Genomic DNA, 16121 nt, shown 5'->3' on the forward strand with positions numbered 1-16121 from the left:
ATACTTTTAGGCCAAATCATAAAGGTATGCCCGTCCTTATGGAGCATTCAAAAGCCAGAATGCCACGTTATATCCACTCCGGAAGAAAAATTAACCTATAATCATTAAAATACATAAAACAGAAGATTTCAATCTATTTAAACTTTAAATGATTCAAGGGGGATATGGCAAAACAAAGATCCTCCAAAAACACGGAATGACAAATTTCAGCTACTTCAAATGGAAAATGTAGCTACGGACTCATCTATCCCATTTTTTAGTTACCTACACATCGAAGTATTACTAACAGATCAAAGCTCTATTTAAAATATTGGGATCCCTTATATAATATCAGCAGACAGGCGGACTTGGGTTTCCGATAAAATCGGAAATTGTGTGGTGCATACTTTTAGGCATAAACGTTTAATCACTTTAATTTCATATTCACTTCGTACTAAAAATTGTCTAACCTTCCCCATGAGAAATTTAGGAAATAACAAATGTTATGTTCGTAAATCTTTGAAAAGTTCTTCAATTTAGTCATGGGCTAGGAAGCCCAAGGCTGGATTTATAAACAATTTTTGTTTTTCTAAGATTATTGAATAGGTCAACATCCGAGATTTATAACAAGATTATTTAACACATCTCAAACATTTGGAAATATTGACATATATTCGAATAATCGAATAATCTACTATTAAAAAAATTGTCTAATCTCTGAATATTCCTCTTATTTATTCTTGCAGGTTAAAATATGGTTTCAAAATCGTCGCATGAAATGGCGCAACTCCAAAGAACGTGAACTTCTAGCCAGCGGTGGATCTCGTGATCAAACTTTACCCAACAAAAATAATCCCAACCCCGATTTGTCCGATGCCAAATGTGATCGCCCACTCACTCCCTCTCTCACCACTGCAAATGTCTCCCGAACATTCACACAATATGGCATCATCATCACCGCCACTTCATTCGCCGGCTAATTCCAAAGACGAATTACAACAAAGATCGGCAACATCAACCCCCAAACCTGCCAATTCACCAAATTCAATGCAATCACCTCCACCACCACCGTCGTCGTCATCCTCAGTAGTCTCACAATCCGGTCATCTAAATATGCATAATTTGCCACAACCCGTTACAAGTATTGGACCATTTGGTTCACAGTTACATCAATTGTCATCACCACCACCTCTGCTGACAGTGGCCAAATTGCCCACGCAACAACAACATGATCAGTCATCAACATCGACTTCAAATGCCTCATCGCCGCCCAGTAGTGCTGGCGGTCTGATGCCCATGACCAGTGCTGAGTTTCAGGCCAAAATCAATGCGGAGATGCACAAACATTTGGTGGCAGCCGATTTGAAAATGAAACTGGAATCGACGCTGAATGAGGCCAAACAACGACGCATGAATATGTTGAGCATTAGTTGTAGTGGTGGCGGTGGTCCAGGTCCTGATGCCATACATCACATGGCGCTGCATCCGGGACATCCATTCTTTGCCATGCAACATCATTTGCAACAACAACAGCAGCAGCAACATCAACTTCAACATTCGGCTGCTGTTGCTGGCGGTGGTCATCTTAATTCACAACCTCCAGCATCAGCAACACATTTAACAGCGGGTCAACAATTTGCCAATCACCATCACCAACAACAACAACAACAGCACCAACAACAATTTCAAAATTCCGAATTTATGAAAATGTACTATGACGACTATGATGAATCGAATTCCGACAGTGATGAGGAGATCAGTGTAACGTGACCGCCCTAAGCGAAACGCCGTTAAAAGCTATTGCCCCAGCTTGAACATTATTATTATTATTTTTAAATATATTTGTTGTAAATATATTCGAGCATTATTATGTTAAGCTATATTTAAGTATTTATTTATATTAAAATTATTTATTCCATCAGTTTCATAAGCCATAACTTTTTATTGAAAAAAAAGAAAAAAGTATTAATATTTAACTTTTAATAATATAAAAAAACGTGTAAAAAATAAAAATATAATAATAAAAAACAATATGTAAACATTTAATTAATTAATAAAAAAAATCAAAATCACCCTTTTTCGAATTTAAAAACAAAATCATTATGCCTATTATTTGGAAAAATCCGATGGAGATTTTGATCAATTTCATTGAAACCAAATATGGTCCGTTTTCCAGTCGATCATTGCCTATAAAGTAGGTTACCACATGTCCACAGTAGGACATTTTTCATTCACGACCTGTTGTGCGTCCTAGAAAGGAAAAAGTTTTAAGAAACATCTAGATCTAAATATCTTGGCACCATCCTAGACCGCAAACTACTGTGGAATAGGAATGTTGAGGAACGCTCTAAGAAAGGATTGCTGGCACTCTATTCATGCAAGAACTCCATAGGCAAGAGTTGGGGATTGAGACCCGGAATTATACACTGGTATACGACAATCGTCTTACCCATACTTACTTATGGTTGTCTTGTTTGGTGGCAGGGGGTGAACAAAAAAATGCTGCTGACAAAACTGAGCTTAGTACAGCGATCGACTTCAATCTTGATCACCGGAACATTAAGAAGTACACCACAGGCAGCCTTGAATGCAATCTTGAATCTCCAACCATTAGATATTCTGATTAAATTCCAGGCGGCCAGGTGTGCCCTGAGACTCCGGAAAACAGATGCCTTGAAATCCCTGAACTATGGTCATGCCAGCATTCTAAAAATAACGCCAGGTTATGATCTCTTAAGGGGGATAGTCATATCAGTGACTATAAAGTCCCCCCCATAGGGACATTAATGACATCAAAGTTGATTTTCCTAGTAGGGAATCCTGGACCAGTGGCTCCATACCTCTGCCAGGTCTGTCAATCTTCACAGACGGGTCTAAGATGGAGGAAGGCACTGGTGCAGGCGTTTACTGTAGGGACTTAGGTATATACAACTCATATAAACTCAACAATAACTGTAGCGTTTTTCAAGCAGAGATTCTCGCAATCACGAAAGCGGTCGAGATAGTAAAAACACTTAATGCCGACATCACGGGACCGGTGACTATATATGTCGATAGTCAGGCGATCCTGAAAGCGGTGAAGTGGCATACTATAAACTCGAAAGCAGTTCATGATTGTAAGACCCCTCTGAATGATATACGACAGATAGTTGGGTTATGCTGGGTTCCAAGACATAATAACATTGAAGGGAATGAGATAGCCGACGAGCTTGCTCGTGGGTGCTCACAGTCGTCCAATCTTCTGATTGAGACATCAGTGGAACCCCACATCATTGGCAGAATCCGTGCGTTCCATTGCGAGGTAGTCGGTAACAGATGGCTAAGGGAACCTGCTGCTGCCAGGATCTCTAAATCTATCTGGCCTGAATTCTCTCGTAAAAGAACGTCTTCGCTGCTGGAACACAGTAAGAGGGAGATCAAAATCGTTGTGGGGATTATAACTGGTCACTGCAAAATTAGATCCCTCACTTCTAAGTGGGACTCCAGTGGAGAGGATTACTGTCGTCTATGTGAGGACGAAGAAGAACTGGAAATAATTGAGAACATCCTCGGCAAATGTCCATCGCTGATCAGCAGAAGACATAAACAGTTTGGAAGGTATTAAATTCTCCAAAATATACACTAACCGAATTCTAGGCTTTGTCAAAAATTTGACTTGGCTAAAATAATATTTCTTCCGCCCCCTTTTTCTCACTATCTTTTCTCCCCACTCTTCCACTATCTTTTTTCCTTTCTTTACAGGATGATCACAATGGACATAGTCTCCGAGTGGACGGTTTCACAACAACCGTACATCCCTAACCTAACATCTAGTGATTGGTCTCCCCGTCTCTTCTGTATTCTTAGTGAAAGTCTTCACACACTCACATCATTTATATGGTGAATAGTACCATTTTCCAAGAATTGGGTTTAAAGATTTGCAAAAGTTGTGTATAGACATATGAAATGATTCCCAATTACTGATCTTCCACGCCTTCAATTTTGTGTAAATGTGTCTGCATACCGAGGTGACCTGTGAGAATGCCTCTTCAGTCTTGGCTTCCTTTGAGCCTCCCCATAGTATTTTTGTGTTCATCCAGTTCCATTGTTATTTCAAATTTGTTTTTGGTCCTTTTCACCCATGATTTCATTTTACAAGACGTGTTGTGTTAAAATATTTTGCATTGTACACATCGAAAGTGTGTATTTCAGTATCACTTCGGGTGTGTAGGTTGGCTACCTCTTTGACTATGATTCCTGTGTGGCTGATTAAGTTAGGATACATTCCCCTTAAAGTATTATAACGTCGTCGACATAACACACTGGTCCAAATATCACCTAATTAGGTTCCATAACATACTATTAATAGTGTTGACCCTTGTCTTGCCCATGCTCTACTTTCTCCCTGATGTTATGTTGTGTAGACTAAATTGTATCCATCTATTCCTTAATATATCGCTGACCCAGTCTACGATAGTGAACTTAAAAAAGAAACTTTTACACATTGGATAAGCATTTCAATGAACTGCCGTGTGTAAAACGGGTTACATGGTGCTATCTTAATTCTTTTTTTATTGCATTTGGGCGCCATCTACTAAAACGTATATAGTTCCTATAATCATGAATAGTTGTGGTTTGTGTCATTGCTAAATTTATTATCATATTCACCATATACAGTTTATAGGACATTTTAAATAAATATGAAATAACCACAGTGCATAGTTATTCGCTTGCCCAATAGATGGCTAATTATAGAAATAAACGATAACGTTTTGTATTACTTCATAACAATTTTTCAAATATTTTCGTTAGTACTTGAGATGAGATATTGGACCACATAATTCAAGCTTGCAATTTAATGATGATTGGTCACAGTCACAGACGTATTTATGTGGATGCGGAGCACAAAGTTTAATACAACATGAATGCTGTTACTATAATGAGATACATATGGTAGGGAGGGCGGGGTTGTATTTCGGTAAGATCGAATCTTTATTTGTAGGTGTGATCGAGAAGCGCTTAGGAGGAGGAGGAATAAACGGATGTAGTCTTCGCACATAATCCCTACGTATTAACTGGATGCTCTGGTCGGTGGATCGATATAAACAAACATGTTTTGAAAGGGCGCACTCATGTAAGCGAAAAGTACTAAACACTACAAAATTTGGTACAATTTGAATTTGGAGGAAAGTGTTGGTTTGGGATGTGTATGTGTATGTAGTATTGGAAATTTGTACTTATGTTTACGAAAAGTAAAATATTTAAAATCTAGAAATAAGATTACTACTACATTGTAGAATTTGAAAGTCCATACTTATGCGTACTAAATGGTACTAAATTAGTTACAATTTTTATTTTGGATTTCAATTTTGGAGTAAGGATCACTGTTCGGATGTAGGATTGGGGTATGTAGGAAGTTTTGGAAATTTCTACCAATGTGTACTAAATGACACTAATGTGTACTAAATGGTACAATTTGGATTTAGGGTGAACCGATAGAGCTGGAATCCTCAAAGTAGGAAATATATTTCTATTGGATTGTATGACGTGGGTAGTAGAATAGAATGTGTAATATAACAAAATTTGTACTAACTTGTACTAAATTTGATACAATATTGATTTAGATGATCCGATAGAGCTGGACTCCTGAAATTTGGAATTAGGATTGTTGAGGTTGGTAGTTATGGAAATGTATACTAATGTATACTAAATGGTACTAAATCCTGAAATTTGAAATAATTAATACTGTTGGACTGTGAGATTGGGGTATGGATGCAGTTTTGTAAATTTGTAAATGGTTCTGAATTAATACTGTTGGACTGTGAGATTGGGGTATGGATGCAGTTTTGTAAATTTGTAAATGGTTCTGAATATGATAGAATTTTGTTTTAGGTTAACCGATGGAGCAGGAATCCTGAAATTAGAAATTAACATTTATGTTACATAATTGAGCTTGGGAGTCATGCAAATTTATAAAAATATGCAATAAATGACACTAAATGTACAATTTGGATTGGAATCCTTAAATATGGAATTAAAATTATCGTTGGAGTGTAGAATTGGGGTCTGCAGGAAGTTTTAGAAATTAGTATGATTTTCTCGAAAACCGCTTCTGAACCCACAAAACTGGTAAAAAATTAACCAAATTTAAGAGAACGCAAAAGAAAATGGCATTCGTTTTGTAAACTTCTTACTCGAAAAATTTATCCGAGTAAAAATGGCAAACAGGAATGCCAACTTCAGATTGGCTGTTATTATGCCCTTCACCACACTGTGGTACAGGATATTATGTCGTTGTGCATATGTTTGTAACAGGCAAAAGGAAACGAGATAGACACATGGTTCCTTTTGAGAATATGCATAGAATCACTTTTTAGGTCGATTTATTCATGTCCGTCCATCCGTCCGTCTGTTAAATTAAATTGTAAACAAAGTACAGGTCGCATTTATGATCCGAATTGGATGAAATTTGGCATAGGTCACTTATTTGGCCCAAGGACAAATCTTATTGAAATTGGGAAAAATCGGTTGAGATTTAGATATAGCTCCCATATATATATTTTCGTCCGATTTAATGTAAATGGTGCACCAAAGTTCCTATATATATCTCGATTTGCACGAAATTTGGTATAACGTACTGAATTGAGCCTAGAATGATGTCTGCCAAGTTTCGTGAAAATCGGTTCAGATTTAGATATAGCTCCCATATATATTTTCGCCCGATCTAAGGTAAAAGGTACATCAAAGTCCCTAAATATTTTTCGATTTGCACGAAATTTGGCACAGCGTACTGAATTAAGCCTAGAATGATGTGTGCTAATCGGTTAAGAATTAGATATAGCTCCCTTATATTATAGATTGGTTTTAAGTAATTGACGCACCTAGGAATCAATATATGGCTGATAGGAACAAAACGTACTGGAATTAGTATAACTTTACCTGTGACAAGTTTCGTTGAAATCGGTTCATATTTCAATATAGCTTCCATATATATTTTCGTCCGATTTTAAGTAAATTGTGCATCAAACTCCTCATGTTTGTCAGATTGAGATCAAATTTTGCCCAATGTACAAAATTGAGTATAGAATAACGTAGTTGCGTTTTCTAGAAGTACAGACATAGCCCAACGGATGACAATGGATATTTGTTTGAAGTCGATTCAAATACTTTCGTCCCATTGTAACAAACGAACATTTAGACAAATATCACATATTTTATTTCATCCAATTTCATGATAATAGTCCTGTTTAATATACCCATAGTGGTGGAGGGTATCATATAGTTGGCCCCGTCCGACTTTACTACTTTCTTTACTGGTGTTGATTTTAAAGTATTGTCATTCAATTTTAGCATATTTACTACATTTGGGTTCCCGCACTTTTCAAATTATTTTGTACTCGGAGAGCGATTTTAAATCGTTTCCCTTTTACTAGCTTTACTATAAAACCAGTGAGCGGAGCAGTATAGTCGGACGGGGCCGACCGTATAATACCCTACACAACTTCCACGAAAATCTAACTTTGCGTTATTTGCACCCTCTTGAAACCTGACTATAGGTCAACAAATATTACTAATATTCAGTAGAAGAGGGCTATACTTGTCCAGATTCTCTTTACCGTGGGTTATGTTGTGATGTTGAGCTTTCAATTGTGGCCCATAGATCGACTCAAAAAAAAAAAAAAAATTAACACAACATGTTAAGTTTTCGGTCCACTTCATCCCATAATTATTATGTGATCATCACCGAAAATTATAGGCGTTGTCCTTCACCATAACTGGAATCTCATGGAAATTTTCAAAGCGATCAGCGCTATATTTCCGCCCTCTAGTGTGGTTTGGGTTACTAAATAATGTCTGAATACGTAAGCACCTGGAAATATTTAAGCGTAACTACCACATCTGAGTACATACGACCATATAATTGGTATCAATTTAAAGGTCAACCACTCCTCTTGAACATATAATCAACTTTTTGGGTCTAGGTCCTTCAGGGGCAAATATATACGGTATAGAATACAAATTTTGTCATTTTTCACACAAAAGTCGGGATCCATTTGTGCCGCTAAATATTGACCGATCTTTATCAAAACGGACATGCTTATTCTTTGGCCCGATCCCCTTCTCCATTTTTCAGCCCCCAAATCCTCCCGCAATAAAATCAATTATTATTCATTTTATTTTTTGCATTATTTATTTAATTAGATTTGCATGCATTTTCGATATATATTTTTTTTATTTTTTAATCGTTATTAATTTTTCTAAATGAAATCGTAAAAAGGATTTCCATGATTATATTTTAAACTAAAGGGACAAGCCTAGCGGAACTTGTTCGTACATACAGATATAAATACTGGTGCAAATACAAATACAACTAAGTAGTTACTACAAAAGTATGAAAACGAGTATATGATTACTTTTTTGTTGTTGTTTGAGAGAGAGACAGAAAAAAAGAAAAAAATCTTATCACTATATAAGGATTGGGTGTATCACTTGTTGAGGATACAGAATGACCTCATTGACTACAGAGGAATGGGGATGGGATAAAAAATACTTAGCGATTCCATTTCATATATATGGAGGAAATGGACCTCAGCTGTGAACTAAAAACTACGAGGTAATTTGTACATAAAAATAAATACAGGTTTTTGGGGCTAAAATATCTCGGGGTGTAAATGTAATAGGTGGTGAATACAATTGAATATAAATTGTCTTAATGACAAAAATAATAATAAAAAACAATATAGTATTCTAATTATTTGTGCATAATATTATTATTCATCATCCAAACGTATGGCATGGTTTACATGACCACCACTAGCCTCTACAGCGATGGCTTGGACCAATTCAGGATTTTGTGGTTTTTGTGTAGGGACGACTAAGGCTGGCACGGTTTTGGTATCTCTTGGTAAATCGCTACTTCCGTAACTCCTTTTCATATGGCATGTATTCTGGGCTGAGTTGATTTTCAATACGCGACGCTTTTGTACACAATTCACAATGGACGATATCAGAAGTCCCAAGGCCAGTGTCAGTAGACAGCCTATCATGGAATACCACATATAGCTGAGTTTAAATATGGGCCAGTCTCTGCAAGAAAAAAAGAAACAAAAAATATTAAATTTCAATTTTCCCACATTTCGAATCAAGCACAACTTACGTAAATCCAGTCTCTGAAATTTCCACAGCCTCCCTGCGCACCGCAGCTGAGGAAATCAATGTCTGTGTTGCATTCACCAAACAATCACAATTCTCCACCGACAATGGCAGATCCTCAGGATCGACATTGGAAATTTGAGCCACCACACCAATAAAAATTACAATAACCAATGAGACGATGCCACCATAGAAGGCACCCTTGGTATTGGCACTCTTGAAGGCAATGCCCAGAACAAACAGACCCAAGGTAACACCACCAATCAGACCATTTAAAGTCAAGGTGGCTTGCAGTACACCACCCAAACGTTCCACAATAAATACCAGACCAAAGGACAGAATACCAAAGCCCAAGGACATCCATTTGGCATACAAAGCTCCCTTATCAGGGGAGATTTTAATATTCATGCCATTTACCAGCAAATCTTCACATGTCACAGCCGACAACGAATTCAAGGCAGAAGCAACAGTTCTACAAGAATAGAAAATTATATTAGTAACAACAAAAACAAATTCATTTCTTGCCAACTTACCCCAAACTTGCCGCAAAAATGCCAGCCACAAATATACCAGCCATCGTGTAAACATGTTCATAGGTACTAATAATATAGAAAGGCAACAATTGATCTGCAGCTGTAATACGTCCGGCCGTCAATGGATCACAATCGGCATAATTATTGAAAACCATTAGACCCGTATAGAAATTCAGCAGGAATACAACAACTAAACCCAAAATTGCAAAACCCAATGCAATGCGAGCCAATTTCAGAGATTTCAATGACATGCATTTCTGCACCGATGCCTGATTGGTGCAAAACAGCGAGGTCCAATAGAAGAAGCCGCCAATAACCACAGACCATACGGTGTGACGGGTTGTTGGATCCATGTTGAAACTGAAAAAAGAGAAAACATTTAAGAATAAATGTAATAAAAGTCTTTTTTTAATTTTTTTATAGTTGTGATAGGCGTATAAGTAACGACAACAAGTATACGCACTAAAGTATAAGGGGAAAAATAAATTATAAAAGTATAAAAATTGAGATAAATTTTGAACATTTGTCTGCTGATAATTTTGAAAAAAAAATTAAGCACGTGACAGGCGGTTTAAAGATTTCGGTTCTTATTTCAGACAAATAAAATATTTAAAAAACTGCATGGGATTTCCTATATCCTGAGAAACCGAAAATCTAAATTTTATATATTTAGCTGTGGTGGTTTCATATATCCATATTTAAACAGACAAATTTTTAAATCGGACTCTTAAATATTTGATATAAGTTAATTAAAATGTTCAACTTGATGTTTGATGACAATGAGTATACGTATTATAGCACAAAAGGAACAATGAACTGGGTACAAACATAAATCGAAATAACTTCAGAGGACATATTGGAAATCTTAAATATTTTTTAAGACACCAATGGTATCCCAAATAAACCGCCAACACTACTGCAACCAAATATTTTTGAAAATCTAGCAAAAGAAGGAGGAATAAAAGCCATCAATTCGGATTCAAATACATTTACAGTAAGGAAAAGAACTGTCAACCGTATGGCATAGCGGTGTGTTGGATCCTAGGAGTAGAATTTTTTTTTTGTTATTTATGAAACAGCGGAAGTAAAATTAATATAAGTTTACTTTAACATTTCGGCAATACTATAATGCGTATAAGTAACAGTAACAATTATACGTAAGAAGGTACTGGCAAATATACAGATAAAAACAATAAAAACTATCATTGTTCCGGCAAACATAACGGGCGTATAAGTGACGACAGTAGTTATACGTTTTAAACCACCAGCAACAGTTTCGAAATAATCAATTTTTAAAATTTCAGCTGTAATAAGAGGCGTATAAGTGACGGCAATAATTATACGTTCAAAGGTATGGAACTAAAATAAAGAATATAATCGGTTTATAATATCCGCGGTGAGTTAAACATGAATATGTATAGTTAGATCGATAATAATCATTGAAGGGATTTGAATTAAATATCATGAGAGCTCATACTTCGGTTAACCGCTCATGAATACTTGGTGCTCTTCTTTATGTTTCTATAAGGAATATTTCTTTTTATGAAATCCAATAATTGATCACAATTGAATTAGTTATCAGCAAATGGTCACAAACCTAAGACCTTTAAAAAATAGATGCAGGCATAGTGAAACCGAACGTTTTTTGGGAGTATACTTTTGGAAGAACTTCGGGAAAACATAAATTTAAATCAGTATTCCAATAATTGGTATAATAGATTTCGAACACATAAAATTGATACAAAACTGTATGAAATTCCTAAAACATGAACGTTATTCAATGCGTATAAGTAATGACACTATACGCACTGGTGTCCTGTACACGTAGAAAAATTGCCATAAAGTGATCGGCATATCATTAAATGTATTTGTAGTTTGATTTTATTTGCTGTAAGTTTTACTAGCCTACAGCAAATAAACTAAATTTAGCTAAGATTGGTTCAGATAAAGATAATTTCGTCCATCTCCAAAGAGCAATTTCAAGCAGATGGATTTAAAAAAAAAATTATTGGAAAACTCTCTGTATATCTTATGTGGAACATGGATCTCACCTGAGACCCCGAAACAACACATTTTAAAGAAAAAGTACATTATTTAGGGAATTATATATGAAAGAGACTCATAAATGACCAAATTATACCCAATTAAAGTGGATATTCAAAATACTATAAAATACCTATTTATTATTTATGAAAGATACTCATAAATGCCCAAATTATACCTAATTTAAGTTGATCTGCAAAATACATTAAATACACACATTAAATTTAATTAATTTGACAAAAAGCACGTGCTGGCTTTCTAGGTTTCATAAAAACTCTTAAATCTTCAATTGAACATGGTTATTTCTAAAAATATTGAAATAAATTATAAAATCGAATGGTGTCTAAAACCGGTTTAAATCTTATCTTGCATTTCGTCTACATTTTAAACAGTGCAATGAACCTCTATTATAAAAAAATGTACAACAATACAAAAGTATTGCAAATTCTTTGAATAATCATAAAAAATCTGTCAAACTAATTAAAGATCAGAATATTAACATAAAAACAGGTTAAGCGGTATTTCGGCTTCTACAAAATTTCATATTTTGAGGTATTATAAATTATTTGGAATAAAATTAAAGAATATAAAATACGTTTAATGGCGTCAGGAGAAATGACTTTTTTTAATTTATAACTTAATGGAATTTAAAAAAAAAATTGGGTCAATATTTTAATTTTAAAATAAGTTTTTCTTGATAAATTCGAAGTTTTACTATTTTTTATGTAGTAAGGAATACATATCAAATTATGTCAAATATGGGCAGACATTCATTATAAAATGTATTTTCAACGTCTCTAACCGCTATAAACGTGTTTTTTAAATGAGATGTGTTGAAAAGGCTAACGGAGCAATAAACCTGCATTTTTAGTATTTTTTAAGATCCTGCAGTGCCATAACTCGGGTTTAAATGTGCAACTTTTTTTAAGGAACTCTGGTGCTATTCTTTACGATTCTTTTTTGAAGTCTCTTGTAAGATTTCGGCAGAGTTGTATTCAAAAATTGCATGTGTAAACCCCGAGATTAAGCGACGATTTTTTACCAGGAGTACCAGCAGATCTAAAAGGGAGTATTTTAATAGAGAATATTTTTCGTTTAAGGACTGGGAATTAAAAGAATATTTTTACAAAGACTAGCAGAGCTTAAAGCTTGGATATTTAAAGATCAATATTCAAGGCTAAGCGGAGCAATAAGCCTTAATTTTTAAAGGACTACCACAAATATAAGCCTGGAATTTTCAAGAACATATTTTCAGGGACTCACGCCGCTATAAAATTTTTTTTTTTTTTTCTTAAAGATAAGCACAGGGTATCATCATGAGTACAAAGGTATAACATTTTTAATATATAATATATTAATATATAGATATAAATTTACACCCACGCATGTCCTCTTTATCTGGGATCTGTGGGGTATTGTGTAAAATTTAAATAAAAAACATTTGTATTCAATACTTACTTGAAAAATTCCAAACGACCTTTGTCAGCTGCCGTCTTGAAAATTTCTACTGGAGTTCCACTGTAAAAACTACCCAAGGCAACAACTAACACCAACGAAAGAGCCAATACTGCAGCCTGTAAAAAATAAAAGGAAATATGTCAATTAATTTTTTTAATAAGTTAAAAGTTAGAAAATCGAATGGATCGAACTTTTTCCAACCTCCACCAAGTGGTGGACATTCCTAACACCGAACGAAATTCAGGTTGGTCGAACTTTTTCCAACCTCCACCATGAAATGGGCATTTCTAAAACCAAACGAAATTCAGGTTGGGCTAGTACCTCGAACAGACCCAAAATGGCACATGACTTTGGGAAAAGTGTCTGTACCAAAATGGGGACCGATATTGATAATTTTTGGTAATGACATTTGAGACCCAATAATAATCAAAAATATATACTTACAGCCGAATTTGTACCGAATGAGGCTACTCCGAATCATGGATTAATATTAATAATTCTTGGTAGGGGGATACGCTACACATTGAGAAACCCAAAAACCAAATTACAACCTATTCCGGTGAAAAACGTGAGCAAAATCTCCAAAATACCGAATATAAATCGAAAAACTCGAAAAACGTAACGAATATTGGGGGATCCGTTATATGGAGCTACACCGAAACGTGGACCGATATATCGTATCCTAGGAGTAATAGCAAAATCCTAGAAGTAATAGCAATGTCTGTGCAAACTTTCAAAGGTCTGTCATCATTTTTGAGATTTCTTTCGTGATTCCAGCAGACGGACTTGTCTCATTTACCAACCGATGTGGCTGTGACTAGAACCTTTAGGTTCTCTGAAGATAAGAAACTCCGTTGCAGACAATTTCTCAATGTAAGATTTTCGTTTAGTAGTGTTGGCGGGTTATTTGGGATACCATTTCTATTCTTTTTTTTTTTTTTGCAAAATATTCAGGCGCGAACGAACTACTCATAGAGGTCATACAGCTGGTAATGTAAGAACTTCGATTTGTTACAGGAGATATTTGGGTATGAATGTTTTTTTTTTTTTTTTTTTTTTGTAAAGAAGCTATAAATAGCTTCTGGGGAGAATATCGCAACAAAAAGCTAAGGGAACTGATGAGGATCAGTGGCGAGATCCGAAACTATAGTTTTCACTGTCTTACCCCCTCGGCGAACAACAAAATGGGAATCAGCCTGACTATTTTGCAAAAACAAAATTCTTTCGTTTATATAGCGATTCCGGTCTATTTTAAATATTTTGAAGGACCTATCTGCGCTTACTATTTTAAAGCCCTAGCCTCATTTTCTAATCGAAGGGCTGTGATTTGACGTTTTAGGATCTCAGAAGATAACAGACATCCTTGCCGGCATCGAAGTGGCTGTAATATGACATTTCATGTTCTCAGGCATTTTATGGTCTACAGTTTATATACCGGCCCGACCCATTTATGATCTTCCGAAAATCCTATCCTAGTTTTATAACCCAAGTGTCTGTAATTCTGGTTTCACAGAAAAAATATTTTCCCGCAGAAAATTAGTTTACTATAGATCCATAAGCACTCTCAGAATCCAATGTTATGTTGTTAAAATAGTATTTAGGTTCTTATCTTACCTGAAATGAATCTGCAATAACTACAGCCTTCATACCGCCCTGCGACGAATAGAAAACACACACAACATAGATGAGTACTACGGCAATTTTCGTATCCAAACCGGTGGCCTTTGAGAGGGCAATGGCCGGAGCAAGAACTGCAACTGCTGTATAGAAGCACATCTGGAAAAATGTGAAGATTTTTATTTTTAATTTTTTTTTTAAACAATTCTATATAATTTAAGAATCATACTTAGGAAAAAACAAGGGAATATGTTGGTATCCCTCATAAATCTCGGATCACACTAGAGTTATGTTATTGAAAAAAATTAGGTACTCTTAGAGTCATTTCGACACTGTAGCAGTTTTAATTAATTGTGCAGGTTTGAAACTCGATCTAAGGACTCAGAATTTCATAAAATTACTTTAGTGCGGTCCGGAATCGATGTATTCTTTGAAAGCCTAGACAAATATTTGTGTTTTGCAACCTACCTGCAGCACATACAAAACGGCGCCCAACACACGAATTTCCTTGCCAAAACGTATACCCAAATATTCATAACAACTGGTCAGTTCCATTTTGAAATAAATCGGATAGAAAATTTTGACAGCAACTGGTACCACAAATATCATGGGAATAACTGCAAATAAAACAACAACAATACAATTAAATTTATAAGACAAAAATCAATTTGTTGTATTTCCCCTTACCAATCAATACAAATTGTGTTCCCTGGAAATACATTTCCGATGGATTGCCCAACAATTCAATGGCGGTGATAAAACTTGTTGTCAAACTCAGTGTAACCGGAAATATGGACATTTCCGAACCAAGTAAAAATTCATTTGAGGAGCTACCAGATTTTTGGAAAAATCCATAAAAGATGCCAATACCCAATGAGATGACCAACATTCCTAAGAGTACCGTGTAATCATATGGTGAAAATGTGGCCTTATGTGAAGGATTACTACACTCTTCCATGGTTTCTTCATCATCGGAGGATGGATGAATTGCAACTTCAGCTACATCCTTTAAATTTTTCAATAACACCGATGCGGCCAATTTAAAGTGGGGATTTTCCACTGATGAATCCTCGCCGCGTACAATAACATATTCCGATTTCGTGGTTGGTGGATCGGTTGTTGTTTCAAACGATTCAACTATACCCTTGGCTGGTAAGGCCAAACATCCAGCAGTGTGTGCCAAAGCACACAAAAACAACAATTTCAATATAGCCACCATTGGAGCAGGCATTGTGACGATGTTTTTGGTTGATAGGTATTTTGTGGGAGGAGATTTATTTCAAAATTTGTACTGTTTGGGTTTCTCTTTTGAAATTATTTTCTTTGGTTGAGTTCCTTTCTTGTGACTTCCTTTGTGTG

The 16121-nt window shown here is 35.5% G+C and overlaps 2 protein-coding genes across 2 annotated transcripts in view; one reads left to right on the plus strand and one right to left on the minus strand.

Moving 5' to 3' along the window:
• The window catches only part of LOC133323185 (homeobox protein 5), a 45306-nt gene extending 43554 nt beyond the window's left edge, over positions 1–1752 (plus strand). Inside the window, exons 6-7 of the mRNA XM_061532136.1 lie at positions 726–924; positions 968–1752. Of these exons, the coding sequence (XP_061388120.1) occupies positions 726–924; positions 968–1749 (981 nt within the window). The 3' untranslated portion in view covers positions 1750–1752. The remainder of the gene's footprint in view (positions 1–725; positions 925–967) is intronic.
• Positions 1753–8729: 6977 nt separating this feature from the next.
• Positions 8730–15726, minus strand: LOC133323186 (sodium-coupled monocarboxylate transporter 1-like). The gene is made up of 7 exons (XM_061532137.1): positions 15450–15726; positions 15231–15379; positions 14760–14921; positions 13146–13261; positions 9645–10004; positions 9116–9583; positions 8730–9045 (listed from the first exon to the last, which is right to left on the minus strand). The coding sequence occupies exons 1-7, from the start codon at positions 15718–15720 to the stop codon at positions 8730–8732; spliced, it is 1842 nt and encodes a 613-aa protein (XP_061388121.1). The 5' UTR covers positions 15721–15726.
• Positions 15727–16121: the final 395 nt, after the last annotated feature.

The sequence above is a fragment of the Musca vetustissima genome, unplaced genomic scaffold (assembly GCF_032173495.1).
Source record: "Musca vetustissima isolate MV318-11 ecotype Yass unplaced genomic scaffold, APGP_CSIRO_Mvet_v1 utg8116, whole genome shotgun sequence".
Classification (NCBI taxonomy): Eukaryota; Metazoa; Arthropoda; class Insecta; order Diptera; family Muscidae; genus Musca; species Musca vetustissima.